Raw genomic sequence first — 26,157 nt, 5'->3', positions numbered from 1 at the left:
CACCACCTCAATAAAAACTCGAATTTTTAAAATAAAAATTGTTATCTATATTAGTTTTCAATATACAAATACTGGAAAACTAGAGTACAATGGAGCACTCTAGTCACTTCTACTTGAACTTCTAAAACACTATTGTGCCACTTTTCTTTTATGGCCGTTTTCAATTTGGGAAACATAAAAAACCTGCAATGAAATCGAGTGAATATATTGCCGAAACGTTTTCTCTTTTCCCAATTGAAAATGATCATAAAAGAAAACCGTTACGACAATGTTTTAGTTGTTCAAACAGAAGTGACAAGACTGCTCAATCGTATTTTACAAGATTTTCAACAAGCTTTCCAGTATCTGTATAAATCTGCCAGTTATACGTAAAAAAAAAAAGAGATTTGTATGCTGGAAACTAATGTAAATAACAATTTAATAGGAAAAATTCGACATTTTATTGAGATAGTCCGAAAATTTGTTGTATATACTATGTATACTACCGCTCAAAAGTTACAATTATCTAGTTAAATATATTGATATTTATTTAAGACACTAATTGAGTGAAGTTTGATATTAAAATAGCAACAAAATTGATTATATATATAAAGTTGAAAAACAAATTGGCAAAAAATAACAAATTGTACCTGAATTAGTTATGTTTGACTTTATTTTATCCTGATAATGTTAATAAATTTACTCGACATTCAATAAAGGGCATTATTTTTCGGGCAACATTTTTCGATTCCAGAAAAGTGTTATTAAAAGTGGAACGATTAACATTATGGATTGTGTTATATTAATCACGTCTCGTCTTATGTTAGTCAAAATTTCACGAATCTACTCAAGCAAATTTGATGAACGAAGAAACGGACTGACACGAGGGAGCAAATTAGAATCCAATATCTCTGATTTCTTTCGCCCAACAGATAGGAGCTCGTTACGCAAATAGCAGTTCTGTCTACACAGCCAATGAACACTTGTAGCACTTTCGCGCGGAAAGCATCGGGGAGAGAAAGAAGGGGAGAGAGAGAGAGTCTAAAAAAACAGGGAAGCGAGTTTTTTCTCATATTCTCTCGATTGCTGCTAGCGTTTCGACGCTATTTTCGCGGGAACGTTTCCATTCCGAATTATTCTACATTATTGGCACGATATCAAGCACCGAAAAAATATATGAAATAACACAGGTCGTTGCATTCGTATCTAAGGCTCTCCTCTCACTGTTCGCTGCATTCGCGCGATTATTAATTTACGCGAGAACGATCGCGCACACACGCACACGCCACATGACGCACACGCCGGAGAACAGCGCGATTATCTCGGTTAAGCTCACGAGAATATGTTAATGCGGTTCTTTGTATTGTTTTGCGAAAGGTGGCCTCCACCAGAACGCGTTCTCGCCTCAATTATCGCTGGTGGCCGGCAGTGCACCAACCCTGACCATCAACAGCTTTTCGTCACACAACCCGACGGGCAACGGTGTCGCGCCGACGACGGGCGTTCTCCTGCAGGAGTACCAGTCGCCGATAGGCGCGACAGCGGCGCCGGCAGGATGTACCGTCACCGTGAACGGTTCCTCCTGCCTGACCAACACCAGCAGCACGGCTAACAGCATGGTGTTGCACGGCGGCAGCGGCGGCGGCAACCAAGCGACCGGCAACCAGACCGTGCAGGCTGCCACCGTCACAACGAAGAAACGCGAGGCTTTCCTTTCCAGTCAAGGCCAACCGGTGAAGCTGGAGAACAAATCGACCAGGACGTCGTGCCTGTGCAGGAACAGCAACGGTACGGCGTCCGTTTCTCGTCGGACTTTTCCGACTCTTCGTACCTAATGAATCGCGCGCACGAACAAACACGCCTTACGCGCTTACGAAATACGAGACAACGTGTCTTGATTTTCTTTCTCGAACTTTTCCCAAATGTCGGCAGCATTGCAGAAACGATTTTTAGATCTAGGACTTTTCATTTCTCGGATTAAGCTTATTTTCACGGTGGATTCATCTCGTTGAATTTTTCTCACAATTTTCCGAAATTTTACATCTCTTGGCATTCTACTTTTCACATTTTCAGGATTTACAATTTTATTCCTTCACATTTCTTAGAGCTCTATTCTCGATCTAAACGAGAGAGATTTTAAATTTACGAAATGATGCGAATTTTTTCAAACAAGTCGTCATATAATCTCTTGCTGTTTCTACAACAGGTAATAAACCTTTACCTTTGAATTTTTTGAAGAAAGATTTAGGTTTCCCAAGGGACAGTTTCTAAGATCCCGAGTTTATTTTAAGAATTTATAACTTTGGAAATTTAAAAAAGGGATAAAGATCTTAAGGCGATATTTTACTTTACAACAGTACATTGCCGAAGTTGTTATACATGCGTGTTTTATACTTAAAAAGAAATTTTCACGAATTTCTATATAGGAAAATATGAGATATATATTTTTCTTGTTTTATAATTTTGAAGATAAAAATTTAAAAAAAACTATGTTGCTAGTTGACGTGATTGTAAAAGTTTTAACAATCCAGAATTAAAAAAATTATTTAAATAGCACAATATCAAAAAGATTTTCCATCAAAAATTTTGGTTTTAACAATTTGATTTTAAAAAGAAATAGTTAATAAAGAGATCGCAATAGTTTCGCTCCAGATTGTAAATAAACATAAATCTGATATGTTGTCGAGTAATTTAATATTTTTCGAAAAATCATCAAGTTGAAAAACACAATTTCGGCAGTAAAATACCTCTATAAATTCTCGCAATTTTTCGTTTTGGGCTATAAATCGAGAAAGTTTCAAATTATTCGGAAGTCGTAAGCGCTAACGACGCGTCCGGGAAAACTGATTGCAGGGAAGACAAAGGTAGTGCATTCGGACGTGGGATGCAGCAGGACGCTACCTGTCGCCTCGTCCTGGAATGGGCAGGATGGCAGTGCTGGCACTAACAATAGCAACGCTGCTAGTCTGACGGTGAAAAGGGAACCGTTGGCTTCAGTGCCCTGTCAAGTCGCCGAAGTATCCACATCCCTTCACGCCACAACCACCTCTGTCAAGATCGAACCCGTTCCCCCCAAGTCCGAGAACGGTAAGCCGATCCTCGACCTGTCATTGTGTTGTCCGTGGCGAACGAAAAAGTTAATTATTCATACGACGGCAATATGCATTCGCCGCGCACAGTGCGGTGCAGTTGGACCTCCGCAGTCCGAATTAATTGACACAGAGGGATATCCGGATTAATTGAATTTATCGCGTATTTCTGTCGCACACATAGCAGCTTGCTACTAACATGAATTTTATGCGTCCGACACGACGCTCGCCCGTGTGACGTGAACGTTGTACGAGAATCCAACGAGCATGTTATTAGCGGCAGATGCGAGCGAGGAAAACGTGCCCTTGCGTTACACGTGCGACAAGGTGTTGCATTTAGGAATACAGATTCTTTGTGCGAGATATCGCGCGGAGCACGTTTCGCAAAATCTTCGAAATGAAACGCATTTGCAATGATGCGCAATAAGATCTTATTCGAGATAAAAATACCTGCGGTATCGCAACGTAATTGCGTTTCTCGGCAATCACGCGGAGAATCATCCGGCACGATGCGATAGAAAAATCTTCGTATGTGTCTCTAAGATGCTCATTTATCTTCGAGAAATCAGGATAATTATATCATTGTCAGTTTACGAAGACAGCGATACAAAGATCTTGTCGAAGATAGTATCATCCGAATAGGCGTAATCATACACATTTTTTTTTGCCCATCGTATAAAGATTCTTCCATTCGTGATACGAAAATTCTGTTTAAGATACAATTTTTCCGAACTCAATATTTCTGCTTTTTAATGAGCGTGAAGGGAAAACCGCGCTAGTTCGTACGCTAGTTTACGAAGAGATTGTAAAGGTCTCGTTTGAGATAAAAGATAATATCGTTCGAATATGAGCGTAATCACATTTTTCATCAACCGCACGCGAAGAATCATCACGCCGTTTGCTTAATACGAAGGCGGTGCGACGCTTTTTTGATAGGCGCACAAATGCAATGGGAAGGGGCAGCAGGGAGAGGAAGGGAAGGACCGCGCGATATGGGAGAATACGAGAGTAAGATAGCAAGATAGACAGGCAAACATAGAGAAAGAGAGAGATAGGGTGAAGGGGAGAGGGAGAGAGGGAGAAAGAGACGGTGAGAGATGAGATCATGCGAGACGAAAGAGGACCGGTCGGTCGGTTGGTTCACGAGCAAGACAACGAGAGGGAAAGAGCAAAAAGGAGACGAGGCGAGGAGCAAGGAGCGAGAGAGAAAAAACGAGAGAGAGAACGGCAGAGGCAGACAGTCTCGTTAAAGTAGGAGGTGCGTGGCACGCATGGCGACGCAAACACAAGGCGTGGTTCGAAAGAGTCTCGACCCTCTTCCCGGCTCGGGCCTGACGCATCCGTGCTCGCTGGCACACGCTTCTCATATCGGTGCGTGGTTGTGCCCACACGTGTTACGTCATGCGAGTGTAACGCGCTCCGCGTCACGTTGCGTCGCGTCGCGTCGTGTCGCGCCGCTGAAGGTGCGGAGAATAGCGGCAGCGACGAGAAGGAAAGAAAAGAAGGGTGGTGAAGAAACAGCGGGGAGAGAGGAGATCGAGATGGTGATTTAAATGAATGCATTTCCAGGCGTATCAATGAAACGCGGCGCGGTTTCCGTGTCGGTTCGGCAGGGAGAACATTCGAGGAGAATTCCGTGGTAGTTGTCATAAAGAGGCGGAAAGGTCATAAACACACGAATAGATCGAAGTACATCAGTGAAACGCCTGCAGATCGCGGTGATTTCGTTAATATGAATATAATATTCAACAATAGACAATAAAGGTTTCGAAATTGGCGATCTCTGTGTCTTTTTGCGCCGAAATAATGTCGACTTATTGAGTTTTCTCGACCCTCTGTCTACAAATACTCGTAGGGCCATATATCTATTAAAACTTGCGCGCAGAGAAGAATATACAAGTTTGTAAAAATTCTTCAAAATTCTCAAAAATTAAAATTAAATCGATTTTAATCATCGATTACCTGAAAAAATTTTCCCGATTATGTGAAATTACGTAAATATTTGATCATAACGTAATTTTCTACAATTACATCAAGCTTAAGATCGAGTCAATGATAATATCCCAGCTTCTCTTGTTGATATTCACGCGTGATCTTCTTAATCATTTCAGGGATAGCGGTCCCTAATGTGGGCAAAGCGGTTGGTATTGCTGTGGCTAGGCAGCGATTGCAGCATCAGGAAACTTCATCTATGCGCAATGTTTCCTTGAGTCATCACACGTCGCATCACGCGACCAACTATCATCATTTCCAGCCGGACAGTCTGGGTGAGTCTTTTTTTTTCCTTCGGGATTACGAAACTCTGCCTCTTAGAAGTGATATATAGAATTACAAACACGATAGAATTACGAACATCTTGTGCTTGAATATTTAAATATTTTAAAATAAGAATTTAATAATGCATCCGCATGATATGATTGCGTTTCAAGTGATCGCACGATTGTTTGCAAAAAAATGACATTTGAAATATGGAACTAAAAGTTAGCGTTGAGCTTTGATGATAAAAAGATGTGTGCGCTTTTGTCATTTCTGTGCCAGTGAATAAACAGCTCTGAAATCGATCGCATGATGCTTTTTTAATCGAACTCTAGGCATGTCGCTTTCAGCATCAGAGTCAAGAAATGAATGACTTGTCACTTTTATGTTTCCAATCATATTCTTTAACTGCTCGCGCGCGGCGTCTTATAGACGCCACATTCGACGTAGGTTCTGTAGCTATCGTCATTCTTTCGCATTGATAAAGTATTTCACATTTCATCTTCTGCATGAATGTGATACATTAATATAAATTTGTCTCCTAATTGCATGCAATATATATAGTGTCTAGTTACGTAGTTACGTAGTTACGCAGCATGTCCACGTAGTGAGATCAACAAAGTTCAGTAGTCCTAAAGCGAATATTAAAGAGGGCTCGCTTGGGATTAACTGGCGTAGATCGAAAATTCATTCATCGTACATAACCACGGTAAAATTGATCATGCTTTTTTAATCGAATCTAGTTATTATTAGTCGATTTTAATCACTTTCAATAAATTTTAGTCGCTTTTTAACACTTATCGCTTTCAGCATCACATCAGCATCCAGAATTATCTGTTGGAGAACACTGAATTCATTTCGCACCTTTAAGTGTAATTTATTGCGAAAGGATACACCGACTACTGCATGAAGCAATTATTTTTACAACGATTCTTCGAAAATGACACGCTGATAAAAAAGAATTTTGCATTTATCAGCCAATGAATTAAGCAGTAAAATTGATACAATCTTTAGTTTTACGATTATTTGGTGAAGAGGTGAGCAATTCGCGTCAAAGAAAGTGCGTTTCTTATTTCATTTCCCCTTTTGATCTTCACACGGAGAAAATTTTATATAAAAGATTACTATGTTCCGACAGTAGCCACCATTATGAAAAAAATTTCTATAATTTTTTCGTGGTCCGCGGCTACTGCTGTACATAGTAATTTTTTATATAAAATTTTCTTCGTGTATCAACAAACTGGGTCCGTTCTAGGTTCCGGCACAGCCATGACGATAGGCGGCACCACCCTGGTGCACTGTGGAGGGCCTGGAGGGGAGGATCGTGCGGCCCACCTCGCTGCCATTCCCTCAGGGGCTCTCGCGCCTTCGCTAAACCTGAATTCCAGTATAAATTCCGCGCTGAATTCCACCCTGGGCAGCATCGGCGGCGCACCGGCGGCCGCGACCGATGCGGCCGCCGCTACGTGGCCGCCCACGCTGTGGCAGTACTCGGCTACGGCGGCCGCAGGTGGGTAACTCGCGATAGAATATTTCGTTATAAGAATAATGAGCGATATAGCTGACTATCCCAACTCCTTTCGTCGGAGCAGTAAGATAAACCAACTCGACGGCCGAACCAAATGTCTTTATGACGTTCATGGTTTGCGGTGATTGAAACATTGACTTTGTGTCAACATTGTTCAGAACTCTACGACGCTATTGACATCTTGAATAAATAATTAGGCTTTTAACCCCTGGGCGCTGCCGCGCAATATGTATATACACAACAGTCTAAATATTATAGAATTGATATCAAAGATTGTGTACGAAATCACGTTTTTTTTTTACATGATAATAATTTGAGTAATAAGTGCAAAAATATTTTGCGATAAATTTGATAAAAATATCTCATGGAGTGTCATTAATATATCGTTTGAATTTCGTCATTAATAATACCGTGGAAAAATTTGCGATTCTCTTGATTGTTGTTAAACAAATGATATTTAAAACTCTATTAATGTTAATTAATTGGTAAGTACATTAGGATTCGGTATTTAATATTTTACTAGTAACATTTAACAATGGCAACATAATAAAAAAAAATTGAAAAAGATCATACGCGATGCTTATTGCGAACTGCGTAATTCACATAATCTTAATTTTTAGCAGTATAAACAAGTCATATCGAATGATGAACAAAAGCTCAAATTAATTAACATCACGTGATGTATACCACGCGCATCTATCGACACGGGGGGTGGAAGGGAGATTAACCGGGCCACTAACGAGCGACCCTATACAATTTCGGATCGAATTCACCCCTCACACGTTGACCTCCCCAGCCTCGCTGACCGAGTGACATTTATTCAAATAACGCTGAACTACATTGCTCTCCTCCGATCCGCTGCTCGCGGACGTATTTTCGTGACGTGTAAATCATTCACGCATATCGGTTTTAATTCAATTTGAGTCGCTCAATGGAGAACAGACTTAAATTTGCGCATTAAGACATTGGAAGTCAGCGGAACAATTTTATATGCTTTTCGACATCTTAATAGCAGCGGTAGCAATTTTTTTTTTTATTCCAACTCCAGAAATATAACGGGGCAACGTAAATATCTGATATTCTTTCGAACATTTCTTTTTATACCGTTTATATTATTGCGTAATCTGATGCATATTTAAATGAATAAAGTATGATTGCTATTGAAGCATGAATGAAGCAATTTAAATTAATTCTTTGAATCCCAGATTTAGATTGCGTTGTTAAAGTATTTCTTTTATATGCGTCTAAAAAATAAATAAATGAATAAGATAAATAAGCAAACTTTAATCATACACGTAAAATAAATAAACTTTGAAATTTTTTTGTTTAAAGTTATATATGAAACATTAGGATTTAAAGGGTTATAATTTCGCAAAGGATGAGGAATTGATTTGTCTTTTATAGCGATGCCAACGGAGCCGGTCGGCTTTTCGCAAATGGGCTCCGGGCTTCAAGGTGGATTCCAGCTAATCCGCGATCCAACAACTGGACAAATACTTGTTATTCATGCGGGTAATGTAACATTTCCGAGCGTAATCCTAAATATGTGACTTAATGCAAGAACGACCAAAATATCTCCTCCGATTAAAACAAGATACGCTGTATAATAATTTTCAACAAGATGCTTTGCAGGAAAGTTAGTTCTATAGATGAAAATAAAGTAGTCACAATCCAGATTATATTTTCCTAGAGAAGTTTTAAATTATAAAAGCTCACGCTTGCTACAGCTCATTATGCTCAGCAAATTTTACTTTGACGAACAAGCAACATTGATTGTTTGCACATTAAGCCGCAGAAATATGTATATTCCTCTTAATGGCGTAGCAAGGATCAATTTTACATTTTTACAATTTCAAATTTGCAGCAGAACAAATGCAGCAGGCTGTGGTGTTCCCTAATTACTTGAACCATAGCAATAACGTGATACCGTCATCGCTTCTGGTGCCGCCTCCTCCGTCCTCGATACAGCTTTTGAGTGATATTGGTGGTGCGCGTTTAGTGCTGACCGAAAACAAAAGGAAGCAACAAAGCGCGTCTCTGCCGATAGTAAAAATTGAGGCAGAATGCAGCAACAGTCCAACCGCTATAATTAGTAAGGAAAATTTCCTTTTCTTTTTCCGTATAAAGAAAAAATTGCAAAACGAAAGAAATAACCTTTTTGAAGATAATGAACGAATATAATGCAACTGTGTAAAAATAGTTAGAGAAATACTATAGTAGTTAAATATCGCGTATTTCACTCGACAAATTTTTTGAGAAACAATTCGACGTATATAAAGATATTTCACGCCAAAATAATTCACGAACGTTGCGCGGTGGAGATTAATTTTTTCGATTCTGTAAGAGATAATTGAGCCAAGTCGCCGTTTCCTCTTTCTCTCTCTCTCTCTTTGATGCAATGAAATATGAATTACATTTGCTACATTACGTAATCGCATTGAGATATTTCCTAATCATCCGCAGCATCCACCGAATCGTCAAAAACCGCCTTGCAGACCATGGCGGGCGCTCTAGTACCAGACGCTCTGGTTACCACTCTATATTACCCCCAAGGATCGGCGCTGGTGCAGATTAGTCAAGCCGAGCCTACTGCGCACTGCAGATCACAGGTAGGTCCATCATCTTTCGCCGGATTTGAAAAACCTATGTCGAAGCGCGCGGTATACGCACCGCGCCGCACGAATTATTGCGCGACCGACCGGACCGGCCGGCCGGCGCAATATCTATGCAGATAGCGATGCAAATCGGGTTTGCCCATGATTAATACAATATGCCGCAACGTTTCCACATTATGCGAATGGCTGGACCGCGCCCCGAGCCTGATGTAATTACCGCTGCACTCGCGTCCGCTGCCCCCCCCCCCCCTCTTCCTGTTCTTACCCGAAGATCTTTCTCTTTTGGTTTTGCTCGTGTCGAACGATCCACTCCCGATATTTGCAATAAAACAGTAATTAATTCTTGATGAATAAAGTACGAGTTCTAAGCAAAGAGTATTCACCTGCATATTCAAACAGCACAATAAAAAGTACATTCGCTAATAATCTTTCAACAATGTTTCTTATCTTGAAAGCTTCGTGAAAAATAAATAAAAAATAAATAAATAGATGAATAAACATTTGAGTTTTTTTCGTTCATAGTTATTGCATTTTACTTTCGCCAAAAGTTGAAAGGAGCTTTAGTGATAGAAGGTCTTTTCGAGACTCTAAGATGTAACAAGATGTAACAAGAAAATTCTTTCTTCGCGAAGGCCACATCGCCGGTCTCGTGCCTGACGCCACCCCCAGAAATACCGGCGACAATTCACGCGATCGAGCCTGCGTCGTTTGGAGTTCAGGACGCTTCGAATCAAACCGATGCGCCCGAGGAAACGGACGAGCATAAACAAGAGCCACCGCTCGTAAAGCAGGAGCAAAATCTGAGTCCATGCCAGGCGTCTCAATCTAATACAAATCTGACCGCCGCTAACTTCGAAATTGTCAGAATCACGACAACTACGACGACGGTGAATCCGACCGTCTGCGGCATCGTCGCCAAAGTGGATAAGGCGGAAAATACCATCATTAATATGGCCGATGCGGCCAAATATTTGACAAAAGGATCGGGCAGGGGTTTCGTCAGAGCAATTGAGCAGAGCTCGCAAGGCGTCAAGGCGACAGATGAGGACAAAGACGATAAGGTGCCACTTTGTAGCAGGAGCAGGATCGGCGCTAGGATCATTGAGATCACCGAAGAGAACTGTGATAGTTTCCACGAAAATTTGGAATTCTTCGCGAGAAGAAGAGACGTCAGTGCAGAGCAACGCGATCATCGAGATGATTATTCTAAGGATGAAACGGATGCCGCGCCTAACATTCATGAAAAAATGGATGTAAGGCTTTAATCATTATCTGAAGCTTATTTAAAAATTGTTGTAAATCGATTTTTCTAAAAGAATTATTTATCTTTTTCACAATTATGCAATTACACGATTTAAATATTATTTGTTAATTAACTAATAAATATTATGCAAACAAAATTTGCAAAATTTATTTTTAGAAATTATCTAAATCCAAATTTATTATCAATTTTTACATCTAAATGTCCCGACTTAATAATTGTTAACATTTCAACATTGGAGCAGTTGTTTCATTTCTTTTAATCTGTCGCAATTTACAAATTGGTATATATAACATGTAAAATCTTTTTCTATTTTGTAGATTGAGTCGAAGACCATCGATGCTCCGGAGAAGGTGGAAGTCCACTGTCAAATGTGCCCTAAAACACCGGAAACAGCAATATTTGACGAGCCGAAACCAAGCGCCGTGGATTCGACGGAATCGTCGAGAATTAATTGCGAGAGCTGCGACAAGAATCGAAACATAGCGAACGGCGAGGACCGGCCTCAAATCGCGAAGAAATCCTTCGACATGCCTAATATCGATTGCGACGATCAGGAAGTGCAGCAGGTGGTCATCAAGCAAGAGGCCGATGACAACTGCTACGAGGTGTGCTACGAGTCATCTCAGTGCGAGCCGACGTCCACCAGCGAGCGATCTAGATCTAGCTGTGAGAGATTGTCGCAGGAGGCGACAAAGAGGCACTCGGTGGAGAAGACGCATCATCCAGGTATCGAGAACGTGGTAGAGAAGCTGAAGAAGAGTGCGGCGGCTCTGCAAGAGGCCACTCTTCTACCTGTCGCTCAGAAGATCGACAAATCCACGGAACAATTGGACGCGGAGAAGTTAAGAAGGTACTCCGAGACGATCCCGAAGAAACTACATTTCCTGAGGTCTTGTCAGAATTCTCTAGAAAGCAACCTAGACACCGAAGTTTCCTCGTCGCAAACTGCGGAGCAACACGATCACGATCAATCGGGACATTCATCGCAGATGGAGGACGAGCCCTCGTCGGCTAGCAGCAAGTGCGACACGTCCGGCGAGTGTTTGATTAACGACAACAATAACGACAGCAAGAGTAATAACAATAATATCAAGGTACTCGAAGACGTGAAACTGCTCGCGATGAACAAGAAAAATATTCTTTACGACACTTACAAACCGAAGACCGTCTGGCGCTGCGAGGTGCATCCGCTGGGAAAGTTTAACGCCACTCGCAAATCCGAGGTCGTTAAAGACGACGCGTCCTCGGAAACGATCGATAACAGCGGTCTCCTGCTACTGTCGAAGAGCATCGAACAGTACGAGCAACGGATTGGTCAGCCGGAACATCCGCAACCGGATGCCTACGACGCCGAGAACTCGTCGGTTAGAAGTGAGCTGCAGATAAGTCAGCAGAGCGAGAGCAATAATGTCGGCAATCGCTTGCGCATTTTGGATCTTGCCCAAATCGCCTCCGAGATTATAGAGAGCGATCATCTCGAGAAAGACGGAAACAAAAGAAAGTATCCGGAAAACGATGACCACCATGTCAAACGATACAAGATCGACGATTGCAAAGAGGAGGAAACCAACAAGGATGCATCATTTAATTATCCTGAAGAAAGTAGTGCGAACAAGACGATGGAGATTATAGCAGAGCAACGGGCAGCGGAGAGCACCAAGTGTACCGTTAATTTCTCCGAAGAAAAAATCAATAATGTCACTGATGAAAGAGTTACTGATGCAGAAGAGAAACCTCTCAATGAAGATTATGAAAATTATCAGCCTAAGAAACGCAACGCAAAGCTTCTTAAAGATTCGCAAGTTCTAAACAAGATCTGTTTGGACGAAACATTCGATAATTCACAAAACAATGATAATTATGATAAGCTCTCTGACGAAGGCTCAGACAGCGAATCGAGGATTTTCTCCGGGCAGCCAACGAGTCAAGTCGAAAGCAAGAAGCGGAAGGCATCCGTTGAAGACGCGAGAGGAGACGTCCATGACTACAAAAACCCGCAGACAAAGTTAGAGACGAAGAAATTCATAGCCAGAAAAGGCAGTCGCGACGAGGGTGATTGGCCGAATATCAACGCCGCGGAATCCAACATAATAGCCGAGATGGCCAACATACAAAAAAAGTACAAAGAGACACAATTGGAACTCTTTAAATTACCTCCCAAAAAGGACGACAAAAAGTGCTTCGGCAGACCGCGGAAGAAGAGCCACTCTTCTCTGAGGTAAGTGCGAATCAAAATGATAATTAACGAAACGTAAATACAAATTTATTTCATAAATGTAAGATAAATGTAAATTTCTTGAAAATCTATGAATTATATATAATACACGCGGAATCAAAGGTTAAAAATAATGTTAAATTTTCTGTATTTTTGTTTCATAAATGTAAATCTTACATTTATTTTATATGAAAATTAAATGTTACTGTTGTTTCGAAATAAGAGCAAGGTGATATGTAATGCAATATACAAAATTTTTCTAAGTTTTTCTTTAGTTTTCGAGAAAATTGAAAATTCAGAGATTCCCCGGTATATTATAATTCGCATATATTATAATGTGCCATCGCGATAGTTGCTACACACGGCTGTTTCAATCAGTAAACAGTAAATAAGAGAAAAAGAAATGATAGCAGATAAACCACGTTGTATTTACAAACGTATTTACAAACAGAAATGAAGGTGCAGAGGCGAGATCCATTAAAGTCGAGTCTTAACACTTTTGCGACCGTATATATCCGGCTCTGCTCAACGACCTAATACAATGATGCAAAAAATAGTGAACGTAAAATTATGTGACCGACTTCTGACTTATACCGAAGTATAAACGTAAAAACGGCTCCGTACTTATACTAAAATATAAACATAAATATACGTGAGCGACCGTGTTAATGTTAATCAAGTGCGCGCATATCTCATGGATCGTTAAAGACAATTCTTTCAAAACTGAATTTTCTATCAATCGATTGTCTTTTATTAGAAGTTTGAAAACAATATAGCCATGCAGTCCTGTCAAATTAAATGTCAAATAAACGTAACGAATTTCATGTGCCAATTATACATTAATTTTAAATAATGGACGATGATACTTCGATAATTGATGAAATCAACGATTTTCTCAGTTCTGATCAAGGAACCTTGCCATCACCACCCGCATACGAATTTGGGAGCTCGCCAAACTCGCCAGTGAAGTTATCCGGATGGATAGATGACGCATTTTTGCCGATAACTTCTGCTGGTTCGATCGTGCCGACAAATGGGACGAATCTTGAGAAACACATCTCAAAGATCGAGCGAAAATATCAGATTGAACATCAGAGCCATATAAAGCTTCTCGACAGTATACCCAGCATTCCGACATCAGAGCTGCCGATAGCATTACCAGACCCAATACCTGGTCCCAAAACAGCAGAGGATAGCGAGAAGAATACAGGAACAGCAACGGTAAATTAACATACGTGTACTATTGGTGATGCAAAATTCTGTCAAAGTCTCGAAAAAAGTCATTTATATTTATTTATTTTATATAAAGCCAAGAATTTATGCAAGTAAATTTTGTAACATTTTTCTCTTTTTTTTCTTGAAAAAGAAAAACATATTTTTTGACTCAACTAAAAGTTTTATATTTAGTTTTATATTTAGAGGAACTTTTTCGTGACACGTTCTAAACATTTATACGCTAAAATCTTTATGATGTATCGTTAATGTAACGTAAAGATTTAAGTATAAAGAACGAATATTTTAAATTTTGGACAAACAAAACGAATGTGACATCTTTATTTTCTGTCTTTTAGGTGAACTCTGATGTGTCGTCATCGTCTAGTGCCGCAATCTCGATCTCCGCTTCGAAAAGGAGAAAAGTAGGCCGACCAAGAAAGTTTAAAAATTTGACAGAGACAATCGTTACTAAAAAATCGAAAAGCAAGAGTGCTATAGTGGATTACGTGCTATCCCCGAAGAATAGACATTTGCAAACAAAGGTTAGTTACTCTTTCGAAAAAAATCCGTTGTAATTTACTTGCATTGAAACTTGTATTTTCGAATTTCGAAATGCTAAACTTTCTTCACATATCACTAACTTTACAAACTTTCATGTAATTGTGTCTCTATGTTTTCAGCAATATGGCTACACACCGTTGCCATTCAAATCTAGTATGTCTTCCTTAAGGCAATCTAAGCTGCAAAAGACGAAGCGAATGAAACAAACTCCGCTACATAAAAAAGACGTGATTGTCAGCTCGATCTTTGGCGACAAAGCGAAAAAGCATAGTAGCGGTAAAGTGAAACCAAAGCTCAAAGCGGAAGTTATGATGAAAAATTTGAATGATGAAAGTGATACGATACCGCCCGAAAACATTCCATCCGAAGAATCTATTGTTCAAATCTCCGTCGAGGTAATAAAAATTTGTCGTTGCATATTATTATAGATATGTTAAAAAAAGAATTAGTAGAAATTTTACAAAGTTATAAGTCACTGATCTGAAAATTCTGAAATTCACTTCTAGTCTGATAAAAATACAATTAAATTTAAAAAAATTTTATAAAATTATGATTTTTTAATATAAATAAAACTGTACTTTTAGTTAATTTTTTATGAACGTGCATAACGTTATTATTCACGTTTCCAAACATGTTTATTTGTTATTTTACAGATGAGATCAAAAAACGTGAACTGGAAAAACAAGATAATATTTCTAATGATAAAATTCCTTTTGTGTTAGGAGACGCCGGCAGAGTCGGTCGAACAAGGAATGGAAAAGGAACCGGAACGACCGAGGCACGAGAAATCAAAGAAGAGGAAGCGGAAATTATCACAGTCGTCAAACAGCGAGAGCAGGGAATCAAAGTGGCACAAGAACTGCACGCAATGCAAGAAGACCGCCGCCGAGAGTATCATCAAGCGGTGTAAACTAACGGACGAATATCTAAAACAGGACCATCTGCGAATCCTGAAAGAGTCCAACGGCTTGTTTTACGCGGGCATTCTCAGCGTTGTCCAACCCAATGAAATTTATGCCATTAATTTGGATGGTGAACGAGGGAACAAATCACACATTTTACCCAAGGAGGATATATTACGCGATGCGGTAATTACGAGATTCAACTCTCGAACCCCACCTTGCCGATTAATCTATTCTTTTATAATAATGTATCAATTAGCAAAAGAAGTAACTCGTTGTCTTATAATGGTAAATCGTATTCGTGATGCTGAATAAAGCAAACACGAAGTGCGATGACGATTCAAAATTCTGACAAATAACACGATGACATTATCTCGTCAACCTACACGACACTCCATTTCGGCAAATAACACAAAAAATCATAAGGCAATTAGTTAACACATATACAAATACAAAGGCAATACATAATACAAAGACAAGCAAACAAAAACAAAAAATATAAGAAGCCAGCAATCAGAAACGCAAATAATGGTAAGATGGGTGTGACGCGCCAAAATCAAACATGTGTATAGAAAATATAAAATTTCTTAAATCTAATTAATTTGGTTAGAGAAAGAGTTTCATTAAGATTTTTATTACAATGTGGGTACTTTTATTACAACCCGGATGAATAAATTTTGACATATGTTCCAGGAATACCAAAATTTATGAATGTTCTTTTAATGATAGATTTTGTAATTAATTTGTTCTCAACAAAAATGTAGAAAGAGTTTTAAATTAGGGTTTCATCAAAAGTTATTTAAAATAAATCGAAAAATGGTTGTGTTATTTATTGGACGTTTGCAAAAAGCCCTTTTTTCATATAAATACTTAAAATAATTACTCGCAAACTATCAGTGTCAACATTTTTGCTAAGAAAAGATCGATTTTAAATTGATTATCAAAGAAGCGATTAAAAAAACATTTACAAATTTTGCGATACTCTGTATATGTGAATTTATCTGTTTATATTTGTACGCACATATAATGAAAAGGAAAACTTTGAGAGAAAGAAAGAAATGCTTAACGGTCAGGTATGTCTTAAAACGTCCAAGGTACGTCTGCAAATTATTTGTTGCAATAAAAATTATTATTTAATATTTATAAATAAAGAAAATCCAAAAATAATATTTCAAAATAAACGTTAGTAAATTAGGTTTATACAGGAACTGTCCAGGAACTCATAGTACAAGCGGCAAGGGGGTGATTCTACATGAAAAAATAAGTCAAAAATGTAGAATACAAATTTTTTTATATTTAAAGTTATTTTTCTGGAAACCAAAGCCTTGTACAAAAAATTTTTATTCTACATTTCTGACTTATTTTTTCACGTAGAATCACTCCCTTTTTGCTTATACCACCAGTTTCCGGACACCCTGTTGTGTATAAAGAGAATTAAGAATTGTTATGTAATATTTAATTACATAACAAGTGAATTCTTCCGAAAACATAATTGTCTTTCATCGCGCAGATTGTGGAAGTACGTCCAAGTTCAACAAAAGAGATACTACCCGGGACCAGACTGTGTGCATATTGGAGTCATAATCAGAGATGCTTGTATCCCGGGATCTCAGCGGAGCCTATTAATGGGAATAGTGCGGAACAGTGCGAGGATAATTACGTCATCGTGGAATTCGACGACGGAGACAGCGGTAGAATCAGCCTGGAGTATATCAGATTCTTACTGCCTGATTATCCTTTCGTAGGCAAGTGTTCTACATATATGTATCTTCACCGTTGCTCGTATCGCAGGACTTAGTCCTGCTATACGTAATAACAAAATCATATTTATCATTGTTATTTACAGAGTACAATACAAACCCCTTGGTGTCATGTCGCAAACGACGGCGACAAGCATCCGCATCGGAGGAGAAACGATCCGTGGACAATGATCAAACTGCGGCGTCGGGTGACGAAATAACAGCGGAGGCATTCACCCACGAACGCGGCAAAACAAAGATCGAAAAGCTTTGTGACTATCATCGCAGAAAAAAGAAAATAAAGAAGGATAAGAAGCTACATGAGTCTCAAGAAGAAAAAATGAAGCACAGAAAGCACAAGTCTAGCAAGGAGCATCGTAAGGAGAGACATAAACATAAAAAACATCGGAAGCACAAACACAGACATCATGATAGCTTTGGCGATTCGAGCAAAACCAGGTACACATCGTCATAACCTGATGTGTTGACTAATCCAATTTTTATCGTTTCTTTGAATTTTGTTTGGAAATCCCTAATTTTCAGCTCACAATCTGCCCTTGCGTGCGCGTGTGCGTCCTTGTGTGTACTTTATAATGGAAATTATCAAAAGTAAAAAAAAAAAGAATTATTGCAACAATTATTTAAAGCAAATTATTAACATATGTATCTCTAATATCTCTATCATAATGTTGAAATTTTCCTTTCCAGCAGCAAGGAAAGTAGCTTTGAGCAGAAGAGCGAGGAAGAAGCAGTCCACAGTACAAGTACAGGTTTTCTCGCTGCTGAGGAAAGAACGTCATTCGAGACCGAAGAATTGTCAGAAGATAACGAACCTCAAATCGCGTCTGAAGAATTAATAGAATCTGCGCAAGAGGACGAAGAAGAGGCTCAAATAGAATCTGAAGAATCAGCAGAAGCCATCGAAGACGAAGAAGAGGCTCAGATGCCAGAAGCCATCCAAGAGCACGACGCGGTTCAGATAGAGTCTAAAGAATCCTCAGATCTAGTAGAAAAAAACGATGAGATTCCAATTCAAGAGTCAGAACTTATTCAAGACGTTCAAGTAAAATCTGAGGAATCGCCAGCATCAATCGGAAGAAAATTGAGAAAGCAGCGTAAGACACCGACGAATCGCACTTCGACGAGTCGCGTCCCGACAAATCGCCCTTCGACGAATCGCGTTTCGACGAGGCGCGCCGCGAAGACTAATCTCGTCACTTCGTCAAATCTCTCCTCGACTGATGCTACCACGTCGAGTTCATCCTCGTCGAATTCCCCCTCGTCGAATTCCCCCTCGTCAAATTCCCCCTCGTCGAATTCCTCCTTGTCGAGTTCCTCCTCCACGAGTTCCTCTCCGTCAACTCCTCCCTCATCGAATCCCTCTTTAACGAGTCCCTTGAATTCCTCTACACCGGACTCGTCCGCATCGAATCCCATTGAGACAACCAGTGCAATAGCCCCCATGTTACCTAACAAACGTCTCTGGAAATGGGCGAGCAAACCTAATCATACGTCTGGAGGAAATCAGTATTATACGGCCATACGACGCGGCAGGGAGACGATAAACATCGGCGATAGCGTACTATTCTACTCCTATAAACCCAACGAGAAACCTTACATCGGCAAAATCGTGCAGCTGTGGTCAAAGAAGTCAGAAATGAAGGTTAAATGCGATTGGTTCTACCGCCCCGAAGAGCTGCATGAACCTTGCGGACTGAATCCTCCGGTAAATTTTTTGTTTTCTTCTTAATGTAACACTTAAGAAAAAAGAAAATCGGTATTTAGATTAAGTTGAAAACGAATAATCATTTGTGTGCGCAGGGTGGCCTATTCACATCGGATCACCGCGACACGAACGACGTGCAGACCATCTCCCACAAGGTAATGGTGGTGACACTTGATGAGTACAAACAGATGCTAGAGAAAACACCCCAAAGACATCAAAGGATCTGCGAGGATGATACATACTATTACAACGCCGGCTACTACAAGAATCCGAAAATGAAATTAGCAACCGGCGTTAAGACTATTCCGATTCAGATTGACAATAAATGAGGACAGCTTAAGCTGACGATTAAGTTAACAAAAATTACTTAATCGCAATCAGCCAACAACTTTGCGAAATTTCGATATGACAGCAGCGCTCTCGCAATAAAGACATGTGAAGAAACAACTTCACCGAGGTCAAAGATTGCAGGCTAAAAATGCCTTTATCGATCCATATCGCTTTCGAAGCTTTGTCGCGCACGTCTAGCGATAACAACATATATCTTTCATATCTTTCATGTTTTAATCAATTCGGCGGAATATTTAGTCGCGCGCCAATAACGACGAAACGTTTTTATATTGCTATATCTAATGAGGAATAAGAATAAAACAATGTTATATAACATTGATTAGTAAAAATTAGAATACTTTGATATTGAGTGAATGCGCAGTATTTTTTTTCAAGTAGTATACGTCCCTCCTTTGTGTCTTTTTATTGCGAGAGCGCTGCTCAGGTTGAATCCACAAGGCACAAGCATTACTTCATTCGCAAGATACTTACTAAAACGCTCGGCTTTGAAATAGGGCGCTTGTTATTACTTATTATCGTCTATCATGTGATAATCAGACTCATTTATTCAATAAATAAAAGTATGATGCGCGACTAAATATTCTATCGATTAAAGTGATAAGAGTATTCGATTATTAAAAGCAATATCATTATCGCTAGACGCGTGTGATAAATTCGACAGCGATGTGAACACCATTAGCCTTCGACCTCCCTACAGGCAATACTTGTGCCTTGTTCAAAAATTTCTCTCATCCAAAATACGATCCGATTGTCGTTTGGTTTCTGCAATTGTAAGTACGCTTAAATTTTTCAAGCAGGAGAGAGAGAGAGAGAGAGAGAGAGAGAGAGAGAGAGATAAAAAATTTTACTCGCATGAATACACGCTTCTTGCAAGTTTAATGTAATATAAACTCTAAACTCAATAAGTTTCATTAAGTAAATCTGCTCGGTTTTGTCGACTATACTGACGTTAACAGCGCTTTCTTTATTGTCTGAACATTCTTTACAATTTAATTTAATTTGTACTTTTGACACGGAATATCGCAAAAATGTAACGATAACGAAGCAATGAAAAATTAATTTTATTAAAGCTTGCGATAAAATCAATTATTTAAATAACCAACTGGTCACTAAATTTAAAAAAATTTCCGAACGATAAAAAAAAATCGTTACGGCATGACAGAAGCAGAGGTGTGCCTGGAGAAAGAAAAGAGCGAAAGAAAACTGAGCGAATTTTATAAATGAAGCTTATCGAATTTGGAACTTATTTTTTATTCACAAGCCGCGTGAATCCAAGCGAATAAATTTTCATTTCAACATCTTAAAATTATTATTGAGAAAGTTCTTAGTTTTTATCGTCGAAAAAATTTGATTCCCGAGGTTGGGGCTGAAATAACCGACAATGTACTTATAATTCGTGACACATGACTTATTGACTCTTAGTGTCTTTCGCAGTTATGAAACGCTTAATCGGCGTAATTAATCATGTAAATAAGAAAGAGCGTTTTTTGAGAATAATTGCAAACAAATTTGGGGCTGCAAAGTTTTAACATAATATTGAACTATTTCTCGAGTATAACTATTGTCAAAATTAAACTTTGATTGTGAGTCACGTGTCATGAACTATCCTTGTTAGATTAAGATACTCTTTCCTCGTACTGTTTTGCTTATTTGTCAACACGTTAATTAGTTTGGTAGTTCTTTCTTTTTTTTCTATATTGCGAGAAGAAACTTTACTACACGCGCGTAGTAATACAAAATGAGGTGCTGTACATATATCGATAGATGATTCTCGCGGACTTGTAAGATACGGATTTTTAGGTGAAGATATTCGAATAGCCGAACGTCGTTCGTTTTTTTTTTTAATTTTGCAATGGCAAACATACACATGAAGCTCACTGTAGACATTTTTCTATTAAAATTAAAAATTTATAAGAATAAAGTTCGAGTATTATATGAGGGTACAAATATCATATTTAGAGGAAAAATGGATCAAGTCCATTTTTGTTAATTGTTAGAAAATTAGTTTTAAAGTTAAAGTTATTCTAATTATGTGCAACACTGTTTTTTATCGGTGCTATAGTTTCTTTTAATTTTAACTTAAACATTTGCACTCTTTTTTTAAGTCATTCGATGAAAATTGTTTAGTTTTTTCTAATTTATGGATTTAAAAAAGGACTTGATCCACCACTTTTCCTCCGAACTCCTCATATAGCTGCGTAATACGACTTATTATTTCGTTTCTGAACTATTTTATGAAAAAATGAACAACAAAATTTACAAATATGTTAATCGGATAATTTGAAAATCTATTGTTTGATATAATAGAAAATATTTCAAGAATCAAAATATACATATACAAAATTCAAATCAATATAAAATATGTAAGTATTTTGATTTTTTAAATATTTTCTGTACTATATGATATGCGGAAATGATAAATTAAATTCTATTTAGAAATTTATCGCAAATTATAAATCGTCTAAATTGAGCTTCAATTATCAACTTCGATAACTCGAAGCGTGACTTGCCCATCTTAATTTTGAAATTATCGGGTTTTGAAATCTCGGAATCAGATTTTGACAAATAATTTCAAATGAAATGGACAAACGTGCTTCGTGAATCGAATGGATGCCTTATATGCTGCTGTGTGAAATAAAGCATGCGGCTTAATTTTTTTTATGTAAATATTCATACATAAAAAAAAACTCCTTCGTTGTGTACATATATAGAGCAGTAAGACTGCGCGACGTTTCACGCCGCGTTGCTTTTAAAAATATTTTTGACAGTCGGATCGATGCGTTGTATAAATATAACCCGATTTAATCATGTAGTACGTAAAAATACTTAAGTGTGTATAATATATAGTATTTTTTCATGAGAAGTTCATAACGACGACGACAAGTCGGCCAAGCTTTTTAAATACAAAAAAAGAGAGAGATTTTAATTGTGCTGTTGCCGTTGCATCAGTGAGCTTCCACGGGCAACTGAATATCTAAGTAGTGGATGAATTTAACGTGTCAGACCCTACATCCCGAATGTTTCAATGAAGCATTAGCCCTAGGAACATCGAGTTCTAACTAAAGAGCATTCGCAAGCATTTTTATTCCGATTTTTCAATAAAAATTATAAAAAAACAGAAGCAAATTAAATTTATTTTTATTGTGCAAAAAGTACGTACGTAAATAGAGAAATTTAGAAAATCTATGTTTTTTTCATTTTTTATACCTTTGAAACTGCATTATGTAATGCCGAGTAACTACTTGTCGCATAATGTAGTTAGATATACATAAATAAGGAAGTTGTGAAGTAGCAGCTGTGCAAAGTGTACACCTTTTCTTTCGCTTGGTAAGGGCATGGACCGATGGAGGCTCAGTGTTCCTCGGAGGGCTAAGCGTGGATGATGCTAGCGGTAAATTATACGGTACCTTTTCTGCTCACGCTGCAAAGAGTGCGCAACGAGTCGCAATCCTTCTACACGCTTATAGTAATATTATAGCGCCGGTATAATATTATTAATTAATCTCATTAACCGACGTAGATCGCACGGTTAATAATATTATATCGATTATATATATATATATATATATATATATATATATGATATATATATATATATATATTTCATATAGTATTATACATATACGCTCGTTATATATTCTGAATATTATATATTTTTATTGTGTAAGTACAATAAATTGCTACACACAATGACTAATTCAATTTTGGACGCGTAATTCATTCGCACGAATTAACGATTAACGAGTCCACGCACTCGATCCCATTCAAAATTACCGTGAAAACGGAAACTCTGTCCATCACTGGTCCGATTCATCGACTAGTGCCAGTTCTGGACCGCTGCTGCATCCGCAGACGTGATGCGGTCGACGTTCGCTCTCTGCCAAATTTTTGTAAATATAGACTTAGGTCGCAGAGATCGAACGGAATATCGATGTCTTCGATGCTCGATCGTTCTTTTCACAACACAACATTAGTAACATGCAATGTTAATTTATCGATTTGCAGACCTCTTCGTTGTATTTTTTAGGAAACAAGAGGGAAACATAGATTAACACTGATGAATCTTTAAATATCGACATTTCGCGTCCGCACCTGTCTTATCTCGGGGTTTTGTACGGAATCCGGCAGTGATGGAAGTTCAAACGATACAAATGAGATTTTTGTCAACAACACTGAAAGAGCACATCGCACTGAAAGAGCACAACGCACATCGTAATACCGCAAAGTTGGAACTTTGAAAATTTCGATTAAAAATTCTGCATTTCGAGGGCGCGAAGCATGAAGTTGCAATTAATTGTTCGCATCGGAGGTACACGTAAAATTATTAACATTTTAACTTTTCGATGATACGCTCTGATTTCGCTGAACCACGTAATAAAATTTCAATGGCTTTAAATTACAATGTACGATCCACATTTGTTTTTATTTAATTAATTTTTCTTTCCAATATTTTCTACAATTTTCCGCTTGTGGAAATGAATACTCTGTAATAATGAGAAAATGTCTGAACATATCTTTATTTTCATTTTTTGAAATATTTTTCGACGAACGTACGAGCGCATTTCGTTCACGTTTACGGATGCATTTCCTTCGGTAAACAAGAGCAAAAGGTTTTGCTCCACTTTATTCATACGACCCAATTATCGCTAAAACTTTCTGGCCAAGGTTGCAAGAACTGGGAATGCATCTGTTCGGGGCAAGTCTGAATTATCCGGCACGAAGTGGGCCGAAGTTTACACACACGTTCCGCCGCCGCGAACAAAGTTCGAAATTAAGTCTTTGCGTTCGTGTTTTATCAATCGATAGATCGGCGGTAAGTATTCCGACAATTCTCCTCGATTTCATATCCTTCCGATAAATACGCGATTAATTGAATTCCCATCACTAGCCGGTCGTCCGGCAGCGGCAGCAGCAGCAGCACCTTGTACAAACACGAATTTTACGGTTGAACGGAGGGCGAATGAATTTTAATAACACGCCGCCACGTGTAAAAGAAACAAAACGGCGAATCGATTTGGAGCGGTTTTATTTTTCGCTCGCGCGAGAACAAGAAAGCGGTATTTTAGATTTCTAGAGAGAATCAAGATTGATTATATTTTAGTAACGCGTTTGATAGTCGAGTCATAAAGTATTTCGAACGATACGTGCGAAAATATCGAGGAAAATGCACGTGCGAGGCGATATAAGATGGGGGTAAGGAGAGAGAGTGAGAAGGAGAGAGGCGTCTCTCTCCTTCTGTCTCGTACTTTCGGGAACGTGCCTGGATGAAGATGGTTTGATAGTTATTAAGGGCGAAGGATCGAGATAAGAATTTAAGACGCGAGTCTTCTTTTACTTGTGTGCTTTTAGAGACAAAAGACATGTAGCGTGTCGTGTATCGATTGTCTTTAATGTAAACAATCAATCAATTTTCGTTCGCTGCTCATCAATTCGCTCGCTCTATCCTGAGGCTGCGATCGCTCGTCAACAGACACGAGCATACAGCATTTATCATTCAGGATACACATACACGTATATATACACCTGTACATAAACCTGTACACGATTAATTAAGTGCGAGATTTTAGAGAGATTAAGTAAGATTAACTGGCGAGAACTTGGTTACGAGCGAGTGGCGTTAAACGTCACATGCAGACACCCTCTTCTTTATTTTTGTCATATCGACACTTGGCCGATAAATAAAGTATTAGATCACGAGGAATAAACGAGCGATCCTGTCTATCGATTATTCACGTTCACATGAAACCCTGTTCCTTCTATTAACTCGACTCAGACTGACCCCAGACTTTCCTTTGTATATTTTCACGCGCAAAGACGATCAATAGCAGTAAGAATTTGACGAGTAATAAAAAAAATGCCATATTAGTTGTGCTATAATAGTCTCCGATAGACGAGACGCGTGTTATTCTTTTATTTCGGATAAAAATCTTATATTGGCAATAAAAGACAATGTTTTTATGCGCTACAGAACGTAAAAACAAAAATGTGACTTTTTAAAGAGCAAATAGCATTTACTAAACTGTACCAACATGGATCGAAAAATAAATCTTTTTAAACATAAAAACAATTTTTGGTTTCGATAATACAGGCAACTTGCTTGTATTTTTACAGAATTTCGTTTTGCATAATTGATTTCTCTCGTCGTTTTGCATATAAAAGTTAATTTTGAGTAGTTTTGATGGTGGTAATTTTTTTACGCAAATTGATTAAAAATTTTTTAATCCGTTTAGTGAGTTCTCTAAATTTCAAATCCCTTTTTTTTTACATTCTGTATATTGTCTAAAGTATTACTTTCATAATTATTCAAATAGATATTACTATGGAATTACGTGAATGGAATTTATTGATAATTCCGATATCACTATTATCCAAAATTAATTAATCGCCCGGCAGATAAATAAGATGTACGGTAGTTAGCAGGAGAGTTTCCGGAATATAAGTAGCAGAAGAGAAATTACAACCTCCGCTCTTTCTACTGCGTGATAAAGAAAAAGAACGACCCATAACGAGAGCCATTTTCAAGCACTGCCTCCAATATGTCCAGGATGGAAACTACCGTAGTGCTCTAATCGAGCTTGTCCTACTTTCTCTCACCTTCTGAACCTTTTGTACTGTAAATGTTACTGCTGTAATAAAAAGTTATGACCGCTGTCGCGAGGCGGAAGGGGGAATGAGACATGTTTAAGCACGATCGTGTATTTACGTGCAAAACCATCT

General features: G+C 38.5%; 1 protein-coding gene and 1 long non-coding RNA gene across 8 annotated transcripts in view; one reads left to right on the top strand and one right to left on the bottom strand.

Annotated features, from left to right (window-relative positions):
* Positions 1-25,145, top strand: part of wge (winged eye) — a 52,933-nt gene extending 27,788 nt beyond the window's left edge. Inside the window, exons 5-21 of one of the 7 annotated variants that reach the window (XM_067361108.1) lie at positions 1,357-1,767; positions 2,833-3,066; positions 5,180-5,335; positions 6,580-6,834; positions 8,257-8,364; positions 8,717-8,944; positions 9,316-9,461; positions 10,100-10,720; positions 11,049-12,949; positions 13,846-14,167; positions 14,518-14,703; positions 14,842-15,117; positions 15,445-15,810; positions 17,135-17,369; positions 17,471-17,822; positions 18,075-19,089; positions 19,185-25,145. In XM_067361108.1, coding sequence (XP_067217209.1) covers positions 1,357-1,767; positions 2,833-3,066; positions 5,180-5,335; positions 6,580-6,834; positions 8,257-8,364; positions 8,717-8,944; positions 9,316-9,461; positions 10,100-10,720; positions 11,049-12,949; positions 13,846-14,167; positions 14,518-14,703; positions 14,842-15,117; positions 15,445-15,810; positions 17,135-17,369; positions 17,471-17,822; positions 18,075-19,089; positions 19,185-19,418 — 7,046 coding nt within the window. In that variant the 3' untranslated portion in view covers positions 19,419-25,145. Of the gene's footprint in view, positions 1-1,356; positions 1,768-2,832; positions 3,067-5,179; positions 5,336-6,209; positions 6,362-6,579; positions 6,835-8,256; positions 8,365-8,716; positions 8,945-9,315; positions 9,462-10,099; positions 10,721-11,048; positions 12,950-13,845; positions 14,168-14,517; positions 14,704-14,841; positions 15,118-15,444; positions 15,811-17,134; positions 17,370-17,470; positions 17,823-17,906; positions 17,992-18,071; positions 19,090-19,184 lie in introns of those variants that run through there. The other 6 variants (XM_012379935.2, XM_067361109.1, XM_067361110.1 and 3 more) reach the window with 6 other exon arrangements.
* Positions 1-26,157, bottom strand: part of LOC105679730 (uncharacterized) — an 84,077-nt gene that overhangs the window by 25,909 nt on the left and 32,011 nt on the right. The window lies entirely within an intron of this gene.

Source organism: Linepithema humile, chromosome 1 (genome assembly GCF_040581485.1).
Source record: "Linepithema humile isolate Giens D197 chromosome 1, Lhum_UNIL_v1.0, whole genome shotgun sequence".
Taxonomy (NCBI): Eukaryota; Metazoa; Arthropoda; class Insecta; order Hymenoptera; family Formicidae; genus Linepithema; species Linepithema humile.
Note: the sequence above shows the minus strand (reverse complement) of the source record. Positions and strands in the feature narration are given on the sequence as shown.